This window comes from Aquarana catesbeiana, linkage group LG01, assembly GCF_042186555.1.
Source record: "Aquarana catesbeiana isolate 2022-GZ linkage group LG01, ASM4218655v1, whole genome shotgun sequence".
NCBI lineage: Eukaryota > Metazoa > Chordata > Amphibia > Anura > Ranidae > Aquarana > Aquarana catesbeiana.
The window spans coordinates 839567528-839584271 of NC_133324.1; the positions used below are offsets into that span (position 1 = coordinate 839567528).

Here is a 16744-nt window from a genome sequence, read left to right on the forward strand (position 1 = left end):
ATGTTCCGTGCTGCCTATCTCTACCTCTGGACCCTCCGTCCCATCGCCTAGTTTAAAAACCCCTCTGACTTTTTGGCCATCTTTACTTCCAGCAGATCTGCACCCTCCTCATTTAGGTGCAGTCCGTCCCTTCTATAGTACTGGTGACCGACTGAGAAGTTGGCCCAGTCCTCCAGGAACCCAAACCCCTCCTTACTACACCAGCTCCTCAGCAACTTGTTTACTTCCCTAATCTCCTTCTGCCTTTCTGGTGTGGCTTGAGGTACCGGTAGTATTCCTGAGAATACTACCTTGGAGGTCCTTTTCCTCAATTTAGCTCCCAAGTCCCTAAAATCATTTTTAGGACACTCTATTTGCCTTTGACTTTGTCATTGGTGCAAACGTGCACCATGACAGCCGGGTCTTCCTCAGCCCCTCCCAGTAATCTGTCCACCAGATCCACAATGTGCCAAACCCGAGCGCCAGGTAGACAGCATACAGTTCGACGCTTCAGGTCTTTGTTACAGATTGCCCTCTCTGTCCTTCTAAGAATTGAGTCCCCTACCACCAGAATCTGTCTATCCTTTACCTTTGCTCCCCCCCACTCTCACTGGAGGAGTTCTTGCCCTGGCAACTATGAGAGTCCCTCAGCTCCAGCAGTGCTGGTCCCTGACTGGTTTCACCAATGTCACTCAATGGAGCGTACTTATTGGGATGCTACCCCCCCTGGATCGGCCTCCCTGGCACTTCCCCCTCTATCCTTCCTGACTGTCACCCATCTACTCTTTTCTAGTGCCGGCACCTCTTTGTCTCCACCCACCTCTATGCTGGCCCCTGCCAGCACCTGCTGGGTACGTTCCCGGCTCTCCTTTAGAATGGAGGGTCTTCTCAGTGCTGACAGTTGCTTCCCTAGACTCCCTAGACTCAGAACCTGGGCTTCCAGGGAAACAATGTGCTTACATTTTGCACAGCAGTATTCACCCTCGATCAGATAATCAAGGAACGCATACATGCCGCAAGATGTACACTGAGTCGTATCTCCACACCTGCCGGTCATCGTACCTACCAATTTAATGAGGATTGGGGATTATACCCTGTCCAAATTACCTAACAACTAGCTTCCTGACACTAATGCTCAACAATACACTACACAGGTACTCAACAAGACAATACACAGGTACTTGCAGACCCGCGTGCACTTGCAGACCCGCGTGCACTCGCAGACCCATGTGCACTCGCAGACCCACATGCACTTGCAGCCTACGTACAGGTACTAACAATCCTCACCACTACTCAGACAACACTCAGGTACTCACAATACACAGGTACTCCTGACACTCGGGTGCACACAATACTCAGGTACTTCCAATACTCAGGTACACACAATACTCAGGTATTTATGCTTTCTAAAGGTAAAACTCCAAAATCCAGCCCTGGTTTCTACTAAGTGGTTGTATTATTAGATATTATTTACAAGGATATATTTAATGGCATTTCAAAAAATGCAATAAAAGGAAAAATATAACCAATAACTATTAAAATTTGTCTGTCAGACCCAACACACTGTTACACAATACAAATGGGCAAGTAAATGACATATTTAAAATCATTACATCAAATAATTACATCAGCTTCATAAATTTAAATTAAATCAAAGGAGGACTGTGTCTACCAACCAGCGGTTTTCAATATTTCATATTAAGACATTGATAAGTTAAAATATTGAACAAGGCATCAATAGTGCTTTCAAAAATAAATTTACACTTTTTTCTTTCAATCAAACATTTTTCTGTTGTCTCTTTTTTACTTCATTTAGAAAATATTAGTATTTTTTGCAAAAAGACAGCCAACATTCAATGTCTCCTGAGAAGTGGTTTAAGGCAATCTTCACAAAACTCTGAAAGTGCATACCCATACAACAAGAGAATGTTCGATTTGCAATTTAAATGCCTTCAAATTCTTCACCAGCAATTGCAGCTGCCAAAGCTGCAAGTGCCTCAGCAACATCTGGATCCAAGTCATCTTCTGTGTGGATCCCATTTGCAATGATTGAATCCTTCTTTGAACCCCTGGCTGAACTTCTCTCTATCATTTGGGAAATCAAAAAAGGTTCATTTGACCTCATGGTATAAACTGTGTCCTCTGTGTCCTCAGTAGATGAACTGTAGTCATGGCTAACTTTATTAGGAGGATATGCATCAGCACTTTGTACAAAGTTTTCACTTTCAGGAAGCTCATTCAGACCTAAACAGTTGCTTATGGAATTTGGGCTATTTAATGTAAGCTTGCTCCTTTCTGATTCAAGTGTTACACTTTCTGTAAAGGAAATGTTTTCCTGAACTGGCCCACAAAGCTCATGCTGAATACATTCAGGTTCATCTGAATTGAGGCTGAAGTCAACATTTTGCTCTAAGCTGTGTGTAGAAGTCTTGGTCTGCAAGTTGTCATCAGACTGTGAATAATGGGCATCTTGTTCTTTGACTTCTCCAGCAAAGTTAATATTTAAAACCATGTATGAGGAAACTGTTACTGGGCTGCTGGAATCAACTTCATTTTTGGCATTGATCTTTTCTGACACACTGTACAGATCCTGCGAGCCAGTGAACCTGTCAATTACATTGTGCCCATCATTTATTAGCTCACTGATCTTTATGGTGGGTGACTTGGTGCGGTCGCGTTCATAATTGTGGGCTTCATTCACATAGCCATTTGTGTGTGGTTCTTGGGGCTTGAACATATAACTAAAAATAAAAAAAGGTATACATGAAGTTATTTTTTTTATATTCTCTTCATGTGGACAACTAAAATAAATGACATTTGCTCTTGGACCTGTTAAACTTTGCAGACATACTGTATACAATGGAAAACTGTAGAATTAAGGATATGTAGTGAAAAACACAAAAGTGCATTTAAACAGTAGAAAATACAGAGCAGTAGAAGTTGCCATTGCCATAGTGAACAAAATATAGGTAGAAACATAGATACAGGTTGCCTCACTTTACTTGATTTACCGAAGATCCTGTAATATCTCCCAATTTCCAATGGAGATTGGGGGATATCACAGGATCTTCGATAAATGGCTTCTATATAGATCCTTCATGGATGAAATTGTGATCTATATGCCTATTTGACTCTGTAATAGGGTCCAAAGGTTCCGGTAAGAGTCCCATTAACTTGAGGTGATGATGCACCTGAGGATTACAAGCAGTGGATCAACACAGCATTTATATCAGCACAGTGGTGGATTTCTTTACACAATTTGGAACTGATATATTTAATATTATACTTGTTTTATATTCTTTCACTTTATTTTTATTTTTTCTCTTTATTGTCATCTAAAGTTGTTATTGCACTTTTATGAGCCTCTAAGGCCGCGTACACACGAGCAGACTTTTCGACCGGACTGGTCCGACGGACCGAGTCCGGCGGACAATTTGACCGTGTGTGGGCTTCATCGGACCTACAGCAGACTTTTTCGGTCGAAAATCTGATGGACTTTAGATTTGGAACATGTTTCAAATCTTTCCAACGGACTCAAGTCCGATCGAAAAGTCCGCTCGTCTGTATGCTAGTCCGACAGACAAAAACCGACACTAGGGCAGCTATTGGCTGCTGGCTATCAACTTCCTTATTTTAGTCCGGTCGTACGTCATCATGTACAAATCCGTCGGACTTTGGTGTGATCGTGTGTAGGCAAGTCCATTAGTTGGGAAGGTCTATCGGAGTTTCTCCGAAAGTCCATCGGATCAGTCCGGTCGAAAAGTCTGCCCGTGTGTACGCTGCATAAGTGTCATGTAAAGCTCGCCAACTTGTATCTATTTTAATACACAGTCTATCTAAATGTTTTTTTGCCAGCAGCTAATTTTAGATCTGCCAGCGCGATTCCGATTATGTTTAATAGGTAGAAACTTACAAACTATACACACAGTACTTGTTTAAGAATAAGATTGGTTGTCTTACTGCTTTTGCATCTCATGTTTCATAATGCTTTAGATAAAAATGCACATTTCTGTACTTTACTAATACTTTCCGCTTCAGAAATAGTATATTTGCCAAATTACATATGCTCAATTAGCTTTTTCTGAATTCAGTAATGATTGGTTAGGCAGTTATAGATCATTACTAGGTGGAGATTTTCACAGACTTGTGTCTTTCTGCTTGAATTTGCAAAATGTATTAATTATGTTGTGACAGCCATATAATGAACATAGTATTTTTAGATGAGCTTAAAGGACATTTGGTGCATTATAATATTCTTCCACTCCGCCAGTTGGGTGAGGGATTTTTAAGACAAGGAGCTTCTAAAAAGCATATACACCCTTAACAACCTAACTCCTTAAAAGTGAACCCTTAAATATATTTCTGAAGCGAATCCTGACCTCAAGCCTTAACCTAATCCTTAAACTGAATCTTTAACATAAACACAGTCTTAAACATAACCTATAACTGCTCAACGTAATCATTTAACTACTTCAGCCCCAGAAGGTTTTACCCCCTTCCTGACCAGGCCATTTTTTGCGATATGGCACTGCGTTATTTTAACTGACAATTGTGCGGTCATGCAACATAGTACGCAAACAAAATTGATGTCCTTTTTTTTCCCATAAATAGAGCTTTCTTTTGGTGGTATTTGATAACTTCTGTGGTTTTTATTTTTTGCACTATAAACAAAAAAAGAGCAACAATTTTTAAAAAAACACAATATTTTGTACTTTTAGCTATAAAAAATACCCCAAATTAGAAACAAAAAAAATGTTTTCCTCAGTTTATACCAATATGTATTTTTCTACATATTTTTGGTAAAAAAATCGCAATAAGCGTATATTGATTGGTTTGCGCAAAAGTTATAGTGCCTACAAAATAGGTTATTGATTTATGGCATTTTTATTATTATTATTTTTTACTAGTAATGGCGGTGATCTGCGATTTTTATCGGGACTGCGACATTGCGGCGGACAGATTGGACACTTTTGACACTTTTTTTAAACCATTGACATTTATACAGCGATCAGAGCTAAAAAAATAGCCACTGATTACTGTATAAATGTGACTGGCAGGGAAGGGGTTAACACTAGGGTGTGTTCTAACTGTGGGGGGATGGAACTGACTGGGGGAGGAGACCAATCGGTGTTCCTATATACTAGGAACACACAATCTGCCTCCTCTCCCCTGAAAGAACGTGGATTTGTGTGTTTACACACACAGATCCCCATTCCTGCTCTGTCAGGAGCGATCGCGGGTGCCTGGGGGACATTGCGGCGGACGGGCGGCATATGGTTAACTTAACCCTTAATCTGCATACCTAACCTATTAACCCCAAAAGCTAACCCAGAATACCCCCCCACACACACACACACAAAAAAGAAAATCTAGAGCAAGGGTCTCCAAACTGTGGCCCGAGGGCTGGATTCAGCCCTTTCTTCACAATGATATGAGGCACTACTCCTTCTACTGACCACCAGCCTCGAGGCCATGTTTACCCTCACTGATGCTGGGCCTAGGACATTTTCTACTCCCACCCCCATGAAGGGCAGTAAACAGGCCCTTTGTTTAAAACATTTGGAGACCCCTGGGCTAGAGAAGAACTTTTTCTTTGCAGAAAGTCTGCTCTGCCACTAAATGGAGCTACTCTTCCAAGCTCAATTAAGACCATCTTTATTCAGTCCACTTCCTGTGGAACTGGGCTGCCCTAGACCAATCCCCTGGCATATCAGCATGTCAATCTGAGCTCTCAGTACTAATGACATGTGATTACCACTCGTGTAATACTGTCAGTAAGCACTGTCCCCTGCAAATTAAGGATGTCCAAGGACTGGACAGTAAACGAATGGAATTAGGGAAGGTATGGGCCTCGTGCACACTGGGTGTTTGCCCAGCTCCTCTGAATGCCTTTGCTCCTGTCAAGAAAAAGTCAGCTGGAAAAAAAGTGCCTAAAGCCATGTTGTGCATGCACATTTAGGTGCATTTAGGCATTCATTCTTTCCACTGACCAGAATATTAATTGATTCTGGCCTTTGGAAGCGCAAAATACATCTAGCATTTAGGCATGTTTACATGCTTTTTTTCTGCTCAAACACTTCTCACCTGAATGCGCAAGTGATTCGTTTTTTCAGCCTCTATATGCTCTTCTACTATGCCTGTACATGCCTATGTGTGCATGACTACATAGGGTAACATAGAGGGACATTCAGAGGCTGAAAAAAATTAGGTGACTGTAACAGCAAAATTTTTTACATCCTAAGGTGTTTTTATTTTAATTGTTTGTTGGGTGGGAGTTAGGGGAGTGGGCAACTCTTAAAAAAAATTGAGATGGGCTTTAAACCTAACAAATAACTCTAATAGGGCGTACACACGGTTGGACTTTGTTCGGACATTCCGACAACAAAATCCTAGGATTTTTTCCGACGGATGTTGGCTCAAACTTGTTTTGTCTACACACGGTCGCACAAAGTTGTCGGAAAATCCGATCGTTCTAAACGCGGTGACGTAAAACACGTACGTCTGGACTATAAACGGGGCAGTGGCCAATAGCTTTCATCTCTTTATTTATTCTGAGCATGCGTGGCACTTTGTCCGTCGGATTTGTGCACACACGATCGGAATTTCCGACAACAGATTTTGTTGTCGGAAAATTTTATCTCCTGCTCTCCAACTTTGTGTGTCGGAAAATCCGATGGAAAATGTCCGATGGAGCCCACACATGGTCGGAATTTCCGACAACACGCTCCGATCGGACATTGTCCATCGGAAAATCCGACCGTGTGTACGGGGCATTAAATAATAGTGGTACTAAATCTAAAGCCAAAATGGTATTATACATTGCAATTTACCAGTCTTAAATGTGGTGGCTGCATTTGTTTTCTTTTTTTTTAGGCTTTTTTCTTTATTTTTATCTGGTGATCCAACCAGCAACACACTTCCTGTTTTGGGGTGTCTCCACTCCACTGGAGAAGCAATGGAGGCACCTTTGGACAGCATCATTGTCAGCCTGGGGAGAGGGTAGTGTAATATGCACTAGCAAATTTAGATGGACTGTGGAACAAATGAAATTTCTGGTAACACTTTTTTAAGGAGTTACAACAACTTTTTTTCCTTTTGGAATAAAGGTTTTGCATACAGTAAATGAATAAAAGCACCCCTGTCAGTTTTTAATGGTTTGTCCCAGCCCGCTAACTACCAATTTTGCTGGACAGTTTGGTCTGTTAAAGGAAGTAGAAAAATAGACTTTGTGGCTGAAATGCCAGGTGAATATAAAGGGAAAAACCTTTAAAAAAAAACAAATAACAAATTCAGCTACCACATCTAAGAATTTGTAAGCTGCAATATTTGGTTTAATAACAATGTCTAATTATCCTGAAAAAGTGTTAAAAGACAATGCACCAAATCCTCTGTACCAAAATGTTTGGTGCCCCAAGTATTGTTAGCAAATGATTTTTCATTATGTGTGATATAGTCATCCATATTTTATTTCAGTATATTGGTCAATGTTGGAGATCTGCTTAAAGGATAGATTTTATAACAAGTACAATCTTACCTGTTCAGCATTCTACAGCAATTGCACCCCATCTGGGCAAGGTGTCTCAGTACCTTAAGGAAACACAAATAATGTGCCAAGTTGCATTATTCTTCTACAAAGCATTTGACTAAAATGTGAGACCACAGGAAAGTACAGCTTAGCACATACATTACAACATGTCTCAGTGTCCATTTGTAGGAAAAAGACAGAGGACAGCAATAAACGTTTCTAGGAAATTCAAGTGGTTAGATGCATTATTTTAACAAGTGATAAATAAGAAATGGGAAAAAGGGAAAAAAGGTAAGACAAGAAAAGGAAAGGAAAGCAAAGGAAAATGAAATGTTCCATTCATAAAACTAAAGAGATCTAAAGCAGTGTGAAAAGTATAAGCAGAAAACAATTAAATTGTAGCCTACCTGCCTGGTATCCCATTAAAGATTAACAGATGGGAGCCACCTGTTATGCCTGGAAAGAGAAACATGTTTAACTATCAGAACATAGAACACAATGTCAAAGTATAACTAAAGGCAATATATTTTCTGGTTTTGAATAGAGTGGAGAAGAATTAGAAGACCTGTGAGGTTTTTTTTTTTTTTTTTTTTTGCTGTCTGTGTCCCCAATTAGGGAGATTTACCCTCTCTTTGTCATGCTAACAGTTATCATTGAAAGTGATTGTAAAGGGAAATCCAAAATATTGGGTTGACCCCAGAACAGCAATAGAGGGTAAAACTTCTGATAGGGACACTGGTTCTGGTGACCCCCGTGACAACCAGGGGTTGCCTCACCTTGGAGGAATTTCCTCTCAGTTACTGTTCTAGTTCTGGTACAGGAAGTGAGAAGAAATGCTGCCCAGTTGGACACAGATGCCTGAAAAAAAACTTGACGGGTTTATAATTCTCTAAAATGTTCTACTGTTAATTCTACTTTAATGGAACTCTAAAGTCATGCAATGGTCATACAAATTAATCAAACCCATTGTTATCTCTCTAGTGCAATGCAGCTGGTTATGGAAATTGCAGATTGCATAACCTGCAATATTATTCATTTTGGGGTCAAAGAAAAATATCAAAATAAAGCAATAAAACAAACAAATGCATTTTATCACAGTACACCAATCTGTGTGTCTGTAAAGGTTTAATTTATAAAGGCATTAGAATAGCTAGTAGTAGTTAACCTTAGCATTTTTTTAAATACTTTTAATAATTTTTTTAAAATCATATGTGTATTACATGACAGGGGGAGGCTTTACATCTTTCTACAATTGCACTTGATTTATTGTATTGTATAGTGTAGTTTAGGGGGTCTTTTTGAATCATGATCTTGACTAGGATAGATCCCACCTGTTTACTAGTATTCACATAACACATATGCACCCATCACCACCCCCTTATCTTTAAATAACGACACCAAATTCCCATTGGAGATAAATGCCTGGTTCGGCCTTTTATTAAACAAGAACCATAAATAACAGAAAACATAAAACAGTCATAAACAATCCACATCAAAGAATGGTTGCAGATCCTTGATCTCCCACAACTTGGAGTCTGATTTGAGGACTATCGAGGACTATCCCCTCAAGGACTATCCTAACTGACCACAGACCCCTACCACCTTACACTACCTGGTCAGTCTAAACTGAACAAGACCAACCAGAGGACTCCATACCTGAGATGGGTCCTACCGTTTTATCAATAGACACCATGTTTAGACCCTTGTCAAGGACCCCAAACACCAACGTCCCTCATCAGCCATAAAAACGTCAAAACAACATCACCAGGGTGAGAGGGAGGGACGTTCCTCCTACAATTTCCAGTCTACAAGTGAAACCCCTTAAATTCTCCCCTCCAACCACTATCTCTCCTGCTCTTCACAATCACCCTGTCTGCTCAGCCAATAAGGTAAGAGTCCTGACTTTTCATACCCTAACCACTAATTTAACCCATTACTGCCTGGTTTTCCTTTCACCCTGTCATATATGCCCTTCGCTTATTCACTTCATTCAAGCTTTGGGCATGTCTATCTACTTGGTATTTTATATAATTTTAGGCTGTTCTGATAACGGCTTGTTTTAACCTTTCATGAGCTCACTTTTTTGCTTTAACTTGAGGAACATATTTATATGTTTGAGAAGGGTCTAATAATATCGGAGACTTTGCATAAATGGTCTTTAAGTTTATAGGTTAAAGTTTTCTTATACTTTTTCATAGAGTTTGTATTTTTATTTGTGAGTCAGTTCTTTATTTAGGATTGTGGTGCTTTAAAAAGAGTGATTTTCTTTGCTGGTTACATTTAAAGGCCCAGGGCCACCCCCTGCCTTGTAGCTCTTTGTCACTTTTCTCGTTAAAGCAGAAGTCATGCAGTTTGAGGTGAAGGCTGTTACTTTTCTCAGTAGCCTGTTACCACGTTCTGCTGATCTACTGTATTGTACAATACTGACTAGAAACACACCTATTATTTAGTGAATTCATGCTTGGACAAGAGTTTTTTGTTAAGTGTAAATATACATAAAAGTTGAATCTTCAATAGCTACAAGTAGAACTGCCAGAAAAAAAACATTTGCAGAACCAATAATTACTGTTCAGTAAAAATGAATTTGTCAGAAAGACAGAAGGCTAGATTAGAGCTTTTGGGATTTAATAAGAAACCTTTTTTTTCAGAAGTTAAATGTGTGGACTGACAGCAAAGGTTACATAGCTCTTTAAAGTGGTTGTATACCCCTTTAGCACATTTTTACTTACAGGTAAGCCTATAATAAGGCTTACCTGTAGGTTAAATAAATATCTCCTAAACCTGTACGGTTTTGGAGATATTCACCTTGCATGCAGCCGCTGACATCAGCAGCGTATGAGCTCTGAAGGTCCTGTGGATGCCACTGGAAAATCAGAGCTCCTTGCCGGAAATTAGACTCTCATGCGTATGCGCGGGAGTGACGTCATTGCGGGTCCCGCCACTCACAGCGCTGGAGCCTCGAACCCTGAAGAAATGCAGAGAGGAAAATATCAGCTCCCTCGACGGTAACCGGGATGCGTTGCCGCCGCTTCGTTCTAAGGTAAGTATTTCATAATGAGCTAGTATGCGGTGCATACTAGCTCATTATGCCTTTGCCTTACAGTTTTTTTTGTGGGTATACAACCGCTTTAATTACAGGCACAAAATCTAGAGAGGAAGAAGCTTAATTTTAGAGTATGGCTGTATGCAACATAAACTCTTGAATCAGTAATGATAAAAAAGTGCAGCGCTAAAAATTGAATATTGAATATTAAAAAAATCAACATAATATAGTTGACTTCCATGTACAACCAAATGGCCTAAACATCATCAACTGATTAGTGACAAAAGTAAAATAAAGTGCACTGTGCAAAAAATATTTCCATATATCAAACCGACCTTAGTTGTATTGTCCCATTAGTGATTCAAACACCAATTTGTTCACATATGCTTGTGAAGAGATACCCAGGGGTGTTGACTTAAGCAGTCACCACGATGTGTGCATCCACCACCCAGGAGAGAAGATTAAATACGCTTACCAGAAGGCAGCATCAACCAAGCATGTAATATCCAAAATCTAGCTGGCGGTCACAGAGATGGTATTCAAAGATGAAAACGGTGCAGTTTCTCCTTCGCAGCTGAGCCACTTATGGCAACATCAACCAAGTGTATAGTGGTAAGGATCAAGATGGTAATCACCAAGATGGTATCCAAAAGTGATAAACTTTCCTCCACAGAAGAACCGCTTGTTAGGTTATAGATTACAGTATCCACAAAAAAAAAAAAAAGCCTCCACATACGGAAAAACCATTTGGTTACGGATTTGTTAAAAGTAGAAAGCTTACATATAATGCAGGATGTTGTGCATCAATAAAAAATCCCCTTTGTGATCATATAAGCATAAAGGATTCAAGGGGCGCAACGACATGAAAAGGACTCATCAACCCGGCGCGTTTCACCCATAAAGACTTCAACTGGGGTATGAGATATGTGTGAACAAATTGGTGTTTGAATCACTAATGGGACTATACAACTAATGTAGGTTTCATATATGGAAATATTTTTTGCACAGTGCACTTTATTTTACTTTTGTCACTAATCCCTCCTGTCCCTTCTGTATTGAACTGTACTGTAATTGTGCTGTCCCCCACTACATTGTAAAGCACTGCGTAAACTGTTGGCACTATATAAATTGTGTATAATAATAATAATAATAATTATAATCAGTTGATGATGTTTCTGTCATTTGGCTATACATGGAAGACAATTCACACTGTACACTATATAATGTTGATATGCTAATATTCAATATTAAATTTTTAGCGCTGCACTTTTTTACTTTATTTATTCACACAATTTCTGTTAGATTGTAGTGCTGGCTGCTATTCTTTATTCATATAGCGCTGTAATTTTTATATAATTTCTTTAATCAGTAATGATAAACTGTACGAAATCAATTGTGGAGACACTGAACAGTTATTCTGTGAAGTATTATTGCAGATATTTAGGATAAGAAAATTTGTGATGGGTAGTTTGACAGACTCTGAGCATGTTGTTCCTTCTATCATTTTTCATTATGTTTTATTTATACTTTCCAATATTTAAAAGTAACCATATCAAGTTAAAAGAAAATTGAGATCAAGGGTCCATGAAATAGTAGAGCTTTTTTATACACCCCTCGGGTTGCTTATGTTTTCTAACTTAGCTCAGATCCAGTGCTACAGCCTCCATAAGACTCTTTGGTCTTCTGGGAGTGTCAGTTTGTGTCTCCCATCAATCAATGTGTCTCCCTTCTTCAACCCTGTGTCACAGTAAAGCGTCTGAGGATGTGACCATGGTGCGCAGCCAGGCACACAGGAAGTGTTAAATGCTGAAGACACTGAAAGACACTGCAGTGCTGCAACAGAGGTGAGGTAAGAGACACCAGCCAATGGGAAGGTAAGTAAAAAAGCTCTTTCATTGCAGGGACAATGAAAGAGCTTTGAAAGCAATGAAAGGGTAACTTTAATGGATTAGGAACACATCTGTTGATTTACTAAAAGTGAAGAGTGCATAATCTGGTGCAGCTGTGCATGGTAGCCAATCCGCTTCTAACTTCAGCTTGTTCATTTAAGCTTTGAGAAAAAATAAAAAAAAAACTGGAAGCTGATTGGTTTCTATGCAAAGCTTCGCCAGATTTTGCACTCTCCAATTTTACTGGATCCAGTGAAGTCCAGCCTGATCTCCAAAAAGGAACTGGAATATCTCTCTAAAGCAGAAAAAGTGAGATTTATGTACATATGCATCATAAAACACCCTTGTTACATGAAGCTTACAGGCCGTGCAATTAAATATTCATTATGCCTGACTCCCCTTTGTGATATCAGAATCAGTAAGGAGAGTCCGGTTACTCTAAGATTTATACCCATGGATCATAAAGTGTGGATGGTATTGCACATGACTACTTCAAATTCTCTTTCTGGGAATCTGAATCTTTTTTTTTTTTCATAAATATGAATTGTGAAGCATATACACTGTATTTCCTTGGTTTGAAGACTAAGGTCCTAAGTGTCTGTAACATTTATGTTAGTGGTTGGCTAAGACCTTTGGAACATATTTTCAACCTCAACTGAGAAAGGCAGAAATAATAGGCAAGTGGATCAATACATGAATCTCAAGCGGAGTGCTGTTGTGAATATTCTTTTCCCAAATCCAAATGTTTGTACATCTACCCAAAGATGTAATTTTTTGTACACTACCAAATAACCTACTTAATTTATGAGTTAAAGGGGTTGTAAACCTTCGCGTTTTTTCACCTTAATGCATCCTATGCATTAAGGTGAAAAAAAAACACATGGTAGTGACTGGCCCCCCCCAGTCCCCCTGTTTTACTTACCTGAGCCCTGGGACTTGACCCGGTGGGGACGCGCTGTCTCTCTGCCTGGGGTTCCCGACTCTTGATTGGATAGATTGATAGCAGCGCAGCCATTGGCTCCTGCTGCCGTCAATCAAATACAATGACGCGGGCGCCGGGGGGCAGGGCCAAGTCATACATTCGGTGGCTATGGACGCCAAATGCTGGACTTGGGAGCGTGCCTGCAAGGTAACCCCCTTTAGAAGAGCGGTTCTCCTAGGGGGTTACCTGATGTGGGGAGGAGCCGCGAGAGCTGACGGGGACCCCAGAAGACGAGGTTCGGGGTCACTCTGTGCAAAACGAGCTGCACAGTGGAGGTAAGTATGATATGTTTGTTATTTAAAAAAACAAAAAACAAACCCTTACAATCACTTTAAGCTAGCATTCAAAGTACATTAAAGTTATATATTCATTAAACATTGTTAAATATATTTTTAAATCCAAACAATGAAAGTATCTGGATTTTTTTTTTTTTATTATTTATTTATTTAAATTTTCAAATACAAAAAATAAATAGCTCTCCTCCAACAGAGTGTCTACATCAACACTTCTTACAAAATCATTTCATTATATACCCACTTACATTTACACCCCCCCTCCTCCCCCCTCTACCCCTCCCCAGCCCCCTTCTGCAGATGGACATCGTAGTGCTAAATAGGGTACTCCTGTTATACTGGGCTATCAGAAATCCCCTCCCCATCAGTCCCTCCTTGTAACCTCCTCCAGATAGCTCCAAGAACTTTTATAGTTCCACCACACAGCCCATTTATCCGCCCGTACCTCCCCCTCATCTAGCTCAATTCCCTCACTATCCAAACCCTCTATGTTGTATATTTCATTTATACCAAAGAGCCAATCTCGAATGTTTGGGCTATCTGAATCCAGCCAATTCTTCGGATTTTTTAATATAGGCATCCTGTATAGCAGCACAAGAGAACATTAATCAGTTCTAAGATCCAGCGAGGCTTTTCTAAAGCGCAAATGTGCTGACAGTGAACATGCTGATTGGCGGAGATAATAAATGGAAGACTAATCACTTTGTTGCTGCGCCATCCTTATCCAATCAGCAGTGCTGCTGTTGCACTTTACACTTTTTTCTTTGTCCTATTGTACAAAAAAGTAAACGCTGAAGCTTTCACCTGCAATGACCATCACTGTAAAGTTCTACTTGGCAGAAGTGGCCCAAAGGAGATATACAGGTGGACAAACAGCATTACTGAATGCTTGATCAGGGTTCACATGTGCTGCAATGTGACTGGGTCTTGAAGCATATTAATGAACATAAAGGATGTAAATTACTTAAAGCAGAACTACACTGCATATGAACACCGCAAACCAAAAAGGCTATTTAGTTTATTTTTATAGTCAAAGCAAATTCACCCATCCATCCATGTCTCCATGTTTTATTTTGCTGATGAATTACTTTGAAAAACACCCCCTAGCATTTCTGGTCATGGTCATCTTGGGTAAGGGCAGATGACTCATGTAGCATTTACAGTATTTCCTGGAATCTGCCCCTAGCTCAAGCATGTAGACAGGAGAAAACCCCTTCTGAAGACTCATGGGATCCCTGATCCCTGGGAAAACAGAAAGTAACTGAAAAAAAAAAAGTTTAAACAAGTAAATAGGATATACTTTCCTATTTATTTACTAATACTAGCAGCATAAGGATTAAAAATAGTCAATGCTGATTGAGAAAGTGAAGTTCTGCTTTAACCAACACACATTTTAGTTCAGCTATTCTAGTTAAACTTTGTTCTACTGTTCTACCCAAAGTTATTTAGTATGACATTTACAGGTCAAGATGAACATTTTCTATTTTCTGAAAATTCTAATTCATGGTTGCCTTTTTTTTCTTACCAGAGAAAAGAAAAAAGGAGACATTCACAAGGAAAGATGTAATGTTCTTCTTACTGCCCAACACCTATTTCAATTTGCTAACTATAATTATTTAAAAGCACAGCGTGCTAAGCTTATCAGTTAGTTGATAGAGATCTACTTTCATGCTCACTTTCATTTCAAACAATGCTAAAACATGTCAAACATGTTGTGTAATAATACTATGTATCATATAAGAAGTCAAAGAAATGAGTAAGGAAAGTAAAGAGGAGAAGAAAAGGCAGTCAGTCACGGGTTTGACTAGCATTGAAGACCCTGGTTCAAAATACAGCTTTGTAATTTAAGGGGTGCCAAATTACATACATTAACATTGATTAAGATGCCATGTTAGCACACCTTAAGTATACTTTAAGGTGCCTTCAAATGTAGTTATAAGCAAAAAAAAAAAAAAAAACATTTATTCTACAACCTATCACTAGCATACACTCTTGTTTTTTATTATTCCTGTAACAAACTAAGGCCAGCCTTACATGGCGCTGTTACGTCACTGCGCATGTACGGGCTTTTTCGAGTCAGGCTAGCTCTGGAACGGCGCATGCACAGTTGACATATCGACCCGAAGCCATGTTTTTTACGGAGCACCGCTACCTGCAACAGGCATTTATGGGCAGCCCTAAACTAGGCTGAAATTTACGGGCTACCTGTAAATTAGCAGATGGTTTAAAACACTGGGCTGACGGCCTGGGGGCCGCAGCCAAAGCTCAAAGCAGCCCCAGGGTCCTAGTCCTGGACCTTAGAGACAGCTGCTGTCACTGTAGTAGGGGCAACAACTACAGTGATTTGCAGCCTACACAGGGATCATCAGGTATGAAATATACATACTTACATTGGAGCAAACTGTGCAACATACAGCTCTACCCAAAAATAAACATAAAAAACAAATAATTCATACTATAAAAAAAATTCTGTGCAATTAAAAAGAAGTGCATTAAACTAATACATCAATAAATATATAAAAAAAATAATAATTTATGACAGAAATGCCATGTAAATCAATAAAGGTGCATCAAATCAATATATTAATAGTCCACCCAACAAGCGATGTGGTAAAAAAAAATATTAAATTCTGCAGAATCATTCCAACTGTATATAATAAATCAATTATAAGGCCATAAACCATGCAGTGTTTAAACAAACATCATCCACAAGGTGTGAAATGTGCAAGCAAATCTTCACTGTGATAAAATGCCTTTGCTTCACACCCTTCATGATGAACACGAGTGGTATAACTCACTCACCGGATTTGATTGACCTCTTGTTACAAAATGGTCAAACAGCACAGGGTAACATTGCTCAGCAATCAATCCCTTGGTTCCTACGATCCTCATAACACTCATGAAAAGAAGGTCCCATTCAAAGAAGTACAAAAAGAGAAAAAAGCTCATAGCACAAAACAACTTCTTTATAAGATCATATTAAAAACAATTGAGCAGTGCTCACAGAGTGCTTGGCTAAGCACTAAGAATCTG

General features: G+C 39.4%; 1 protein-coding gene across 2 annotated transcripts in view; it reads right to left on the minus strand.

The window, feature by feature from the left end:
• Positions 1–1413: 1413 nt before the first annotated feature.
• Positions 1414–16744, minus strand: part of PGCKA1 (PDCD10 and GCKIII kinases associated 1) — a 112561-nt gene continuing 97230 nt past the window's right edge. For both annotated transcript variants that reach the window (XM_073608942.1, XM_073608947.1), the window contains 3 exons: positions 7912–7960; positions 7514–7566; positions 1414–2720 (listed from right to left, as the gene is read on the minus strand). In XM_073608942.1, coding sequence (XP_073465043.1) covers positions 1922–2720; positions 7514–7545 — 831 coding nt within the window. In that variant the 5' untranslated portion in view covers positions 7546–7566; positions 7912–7960 and the 3' untranslated portion in view covers positions 1414–1921. The remainder of the gene's footprint in view (positions 2721–7513; positions 7567–7911; positions 7961–16744) is intronic.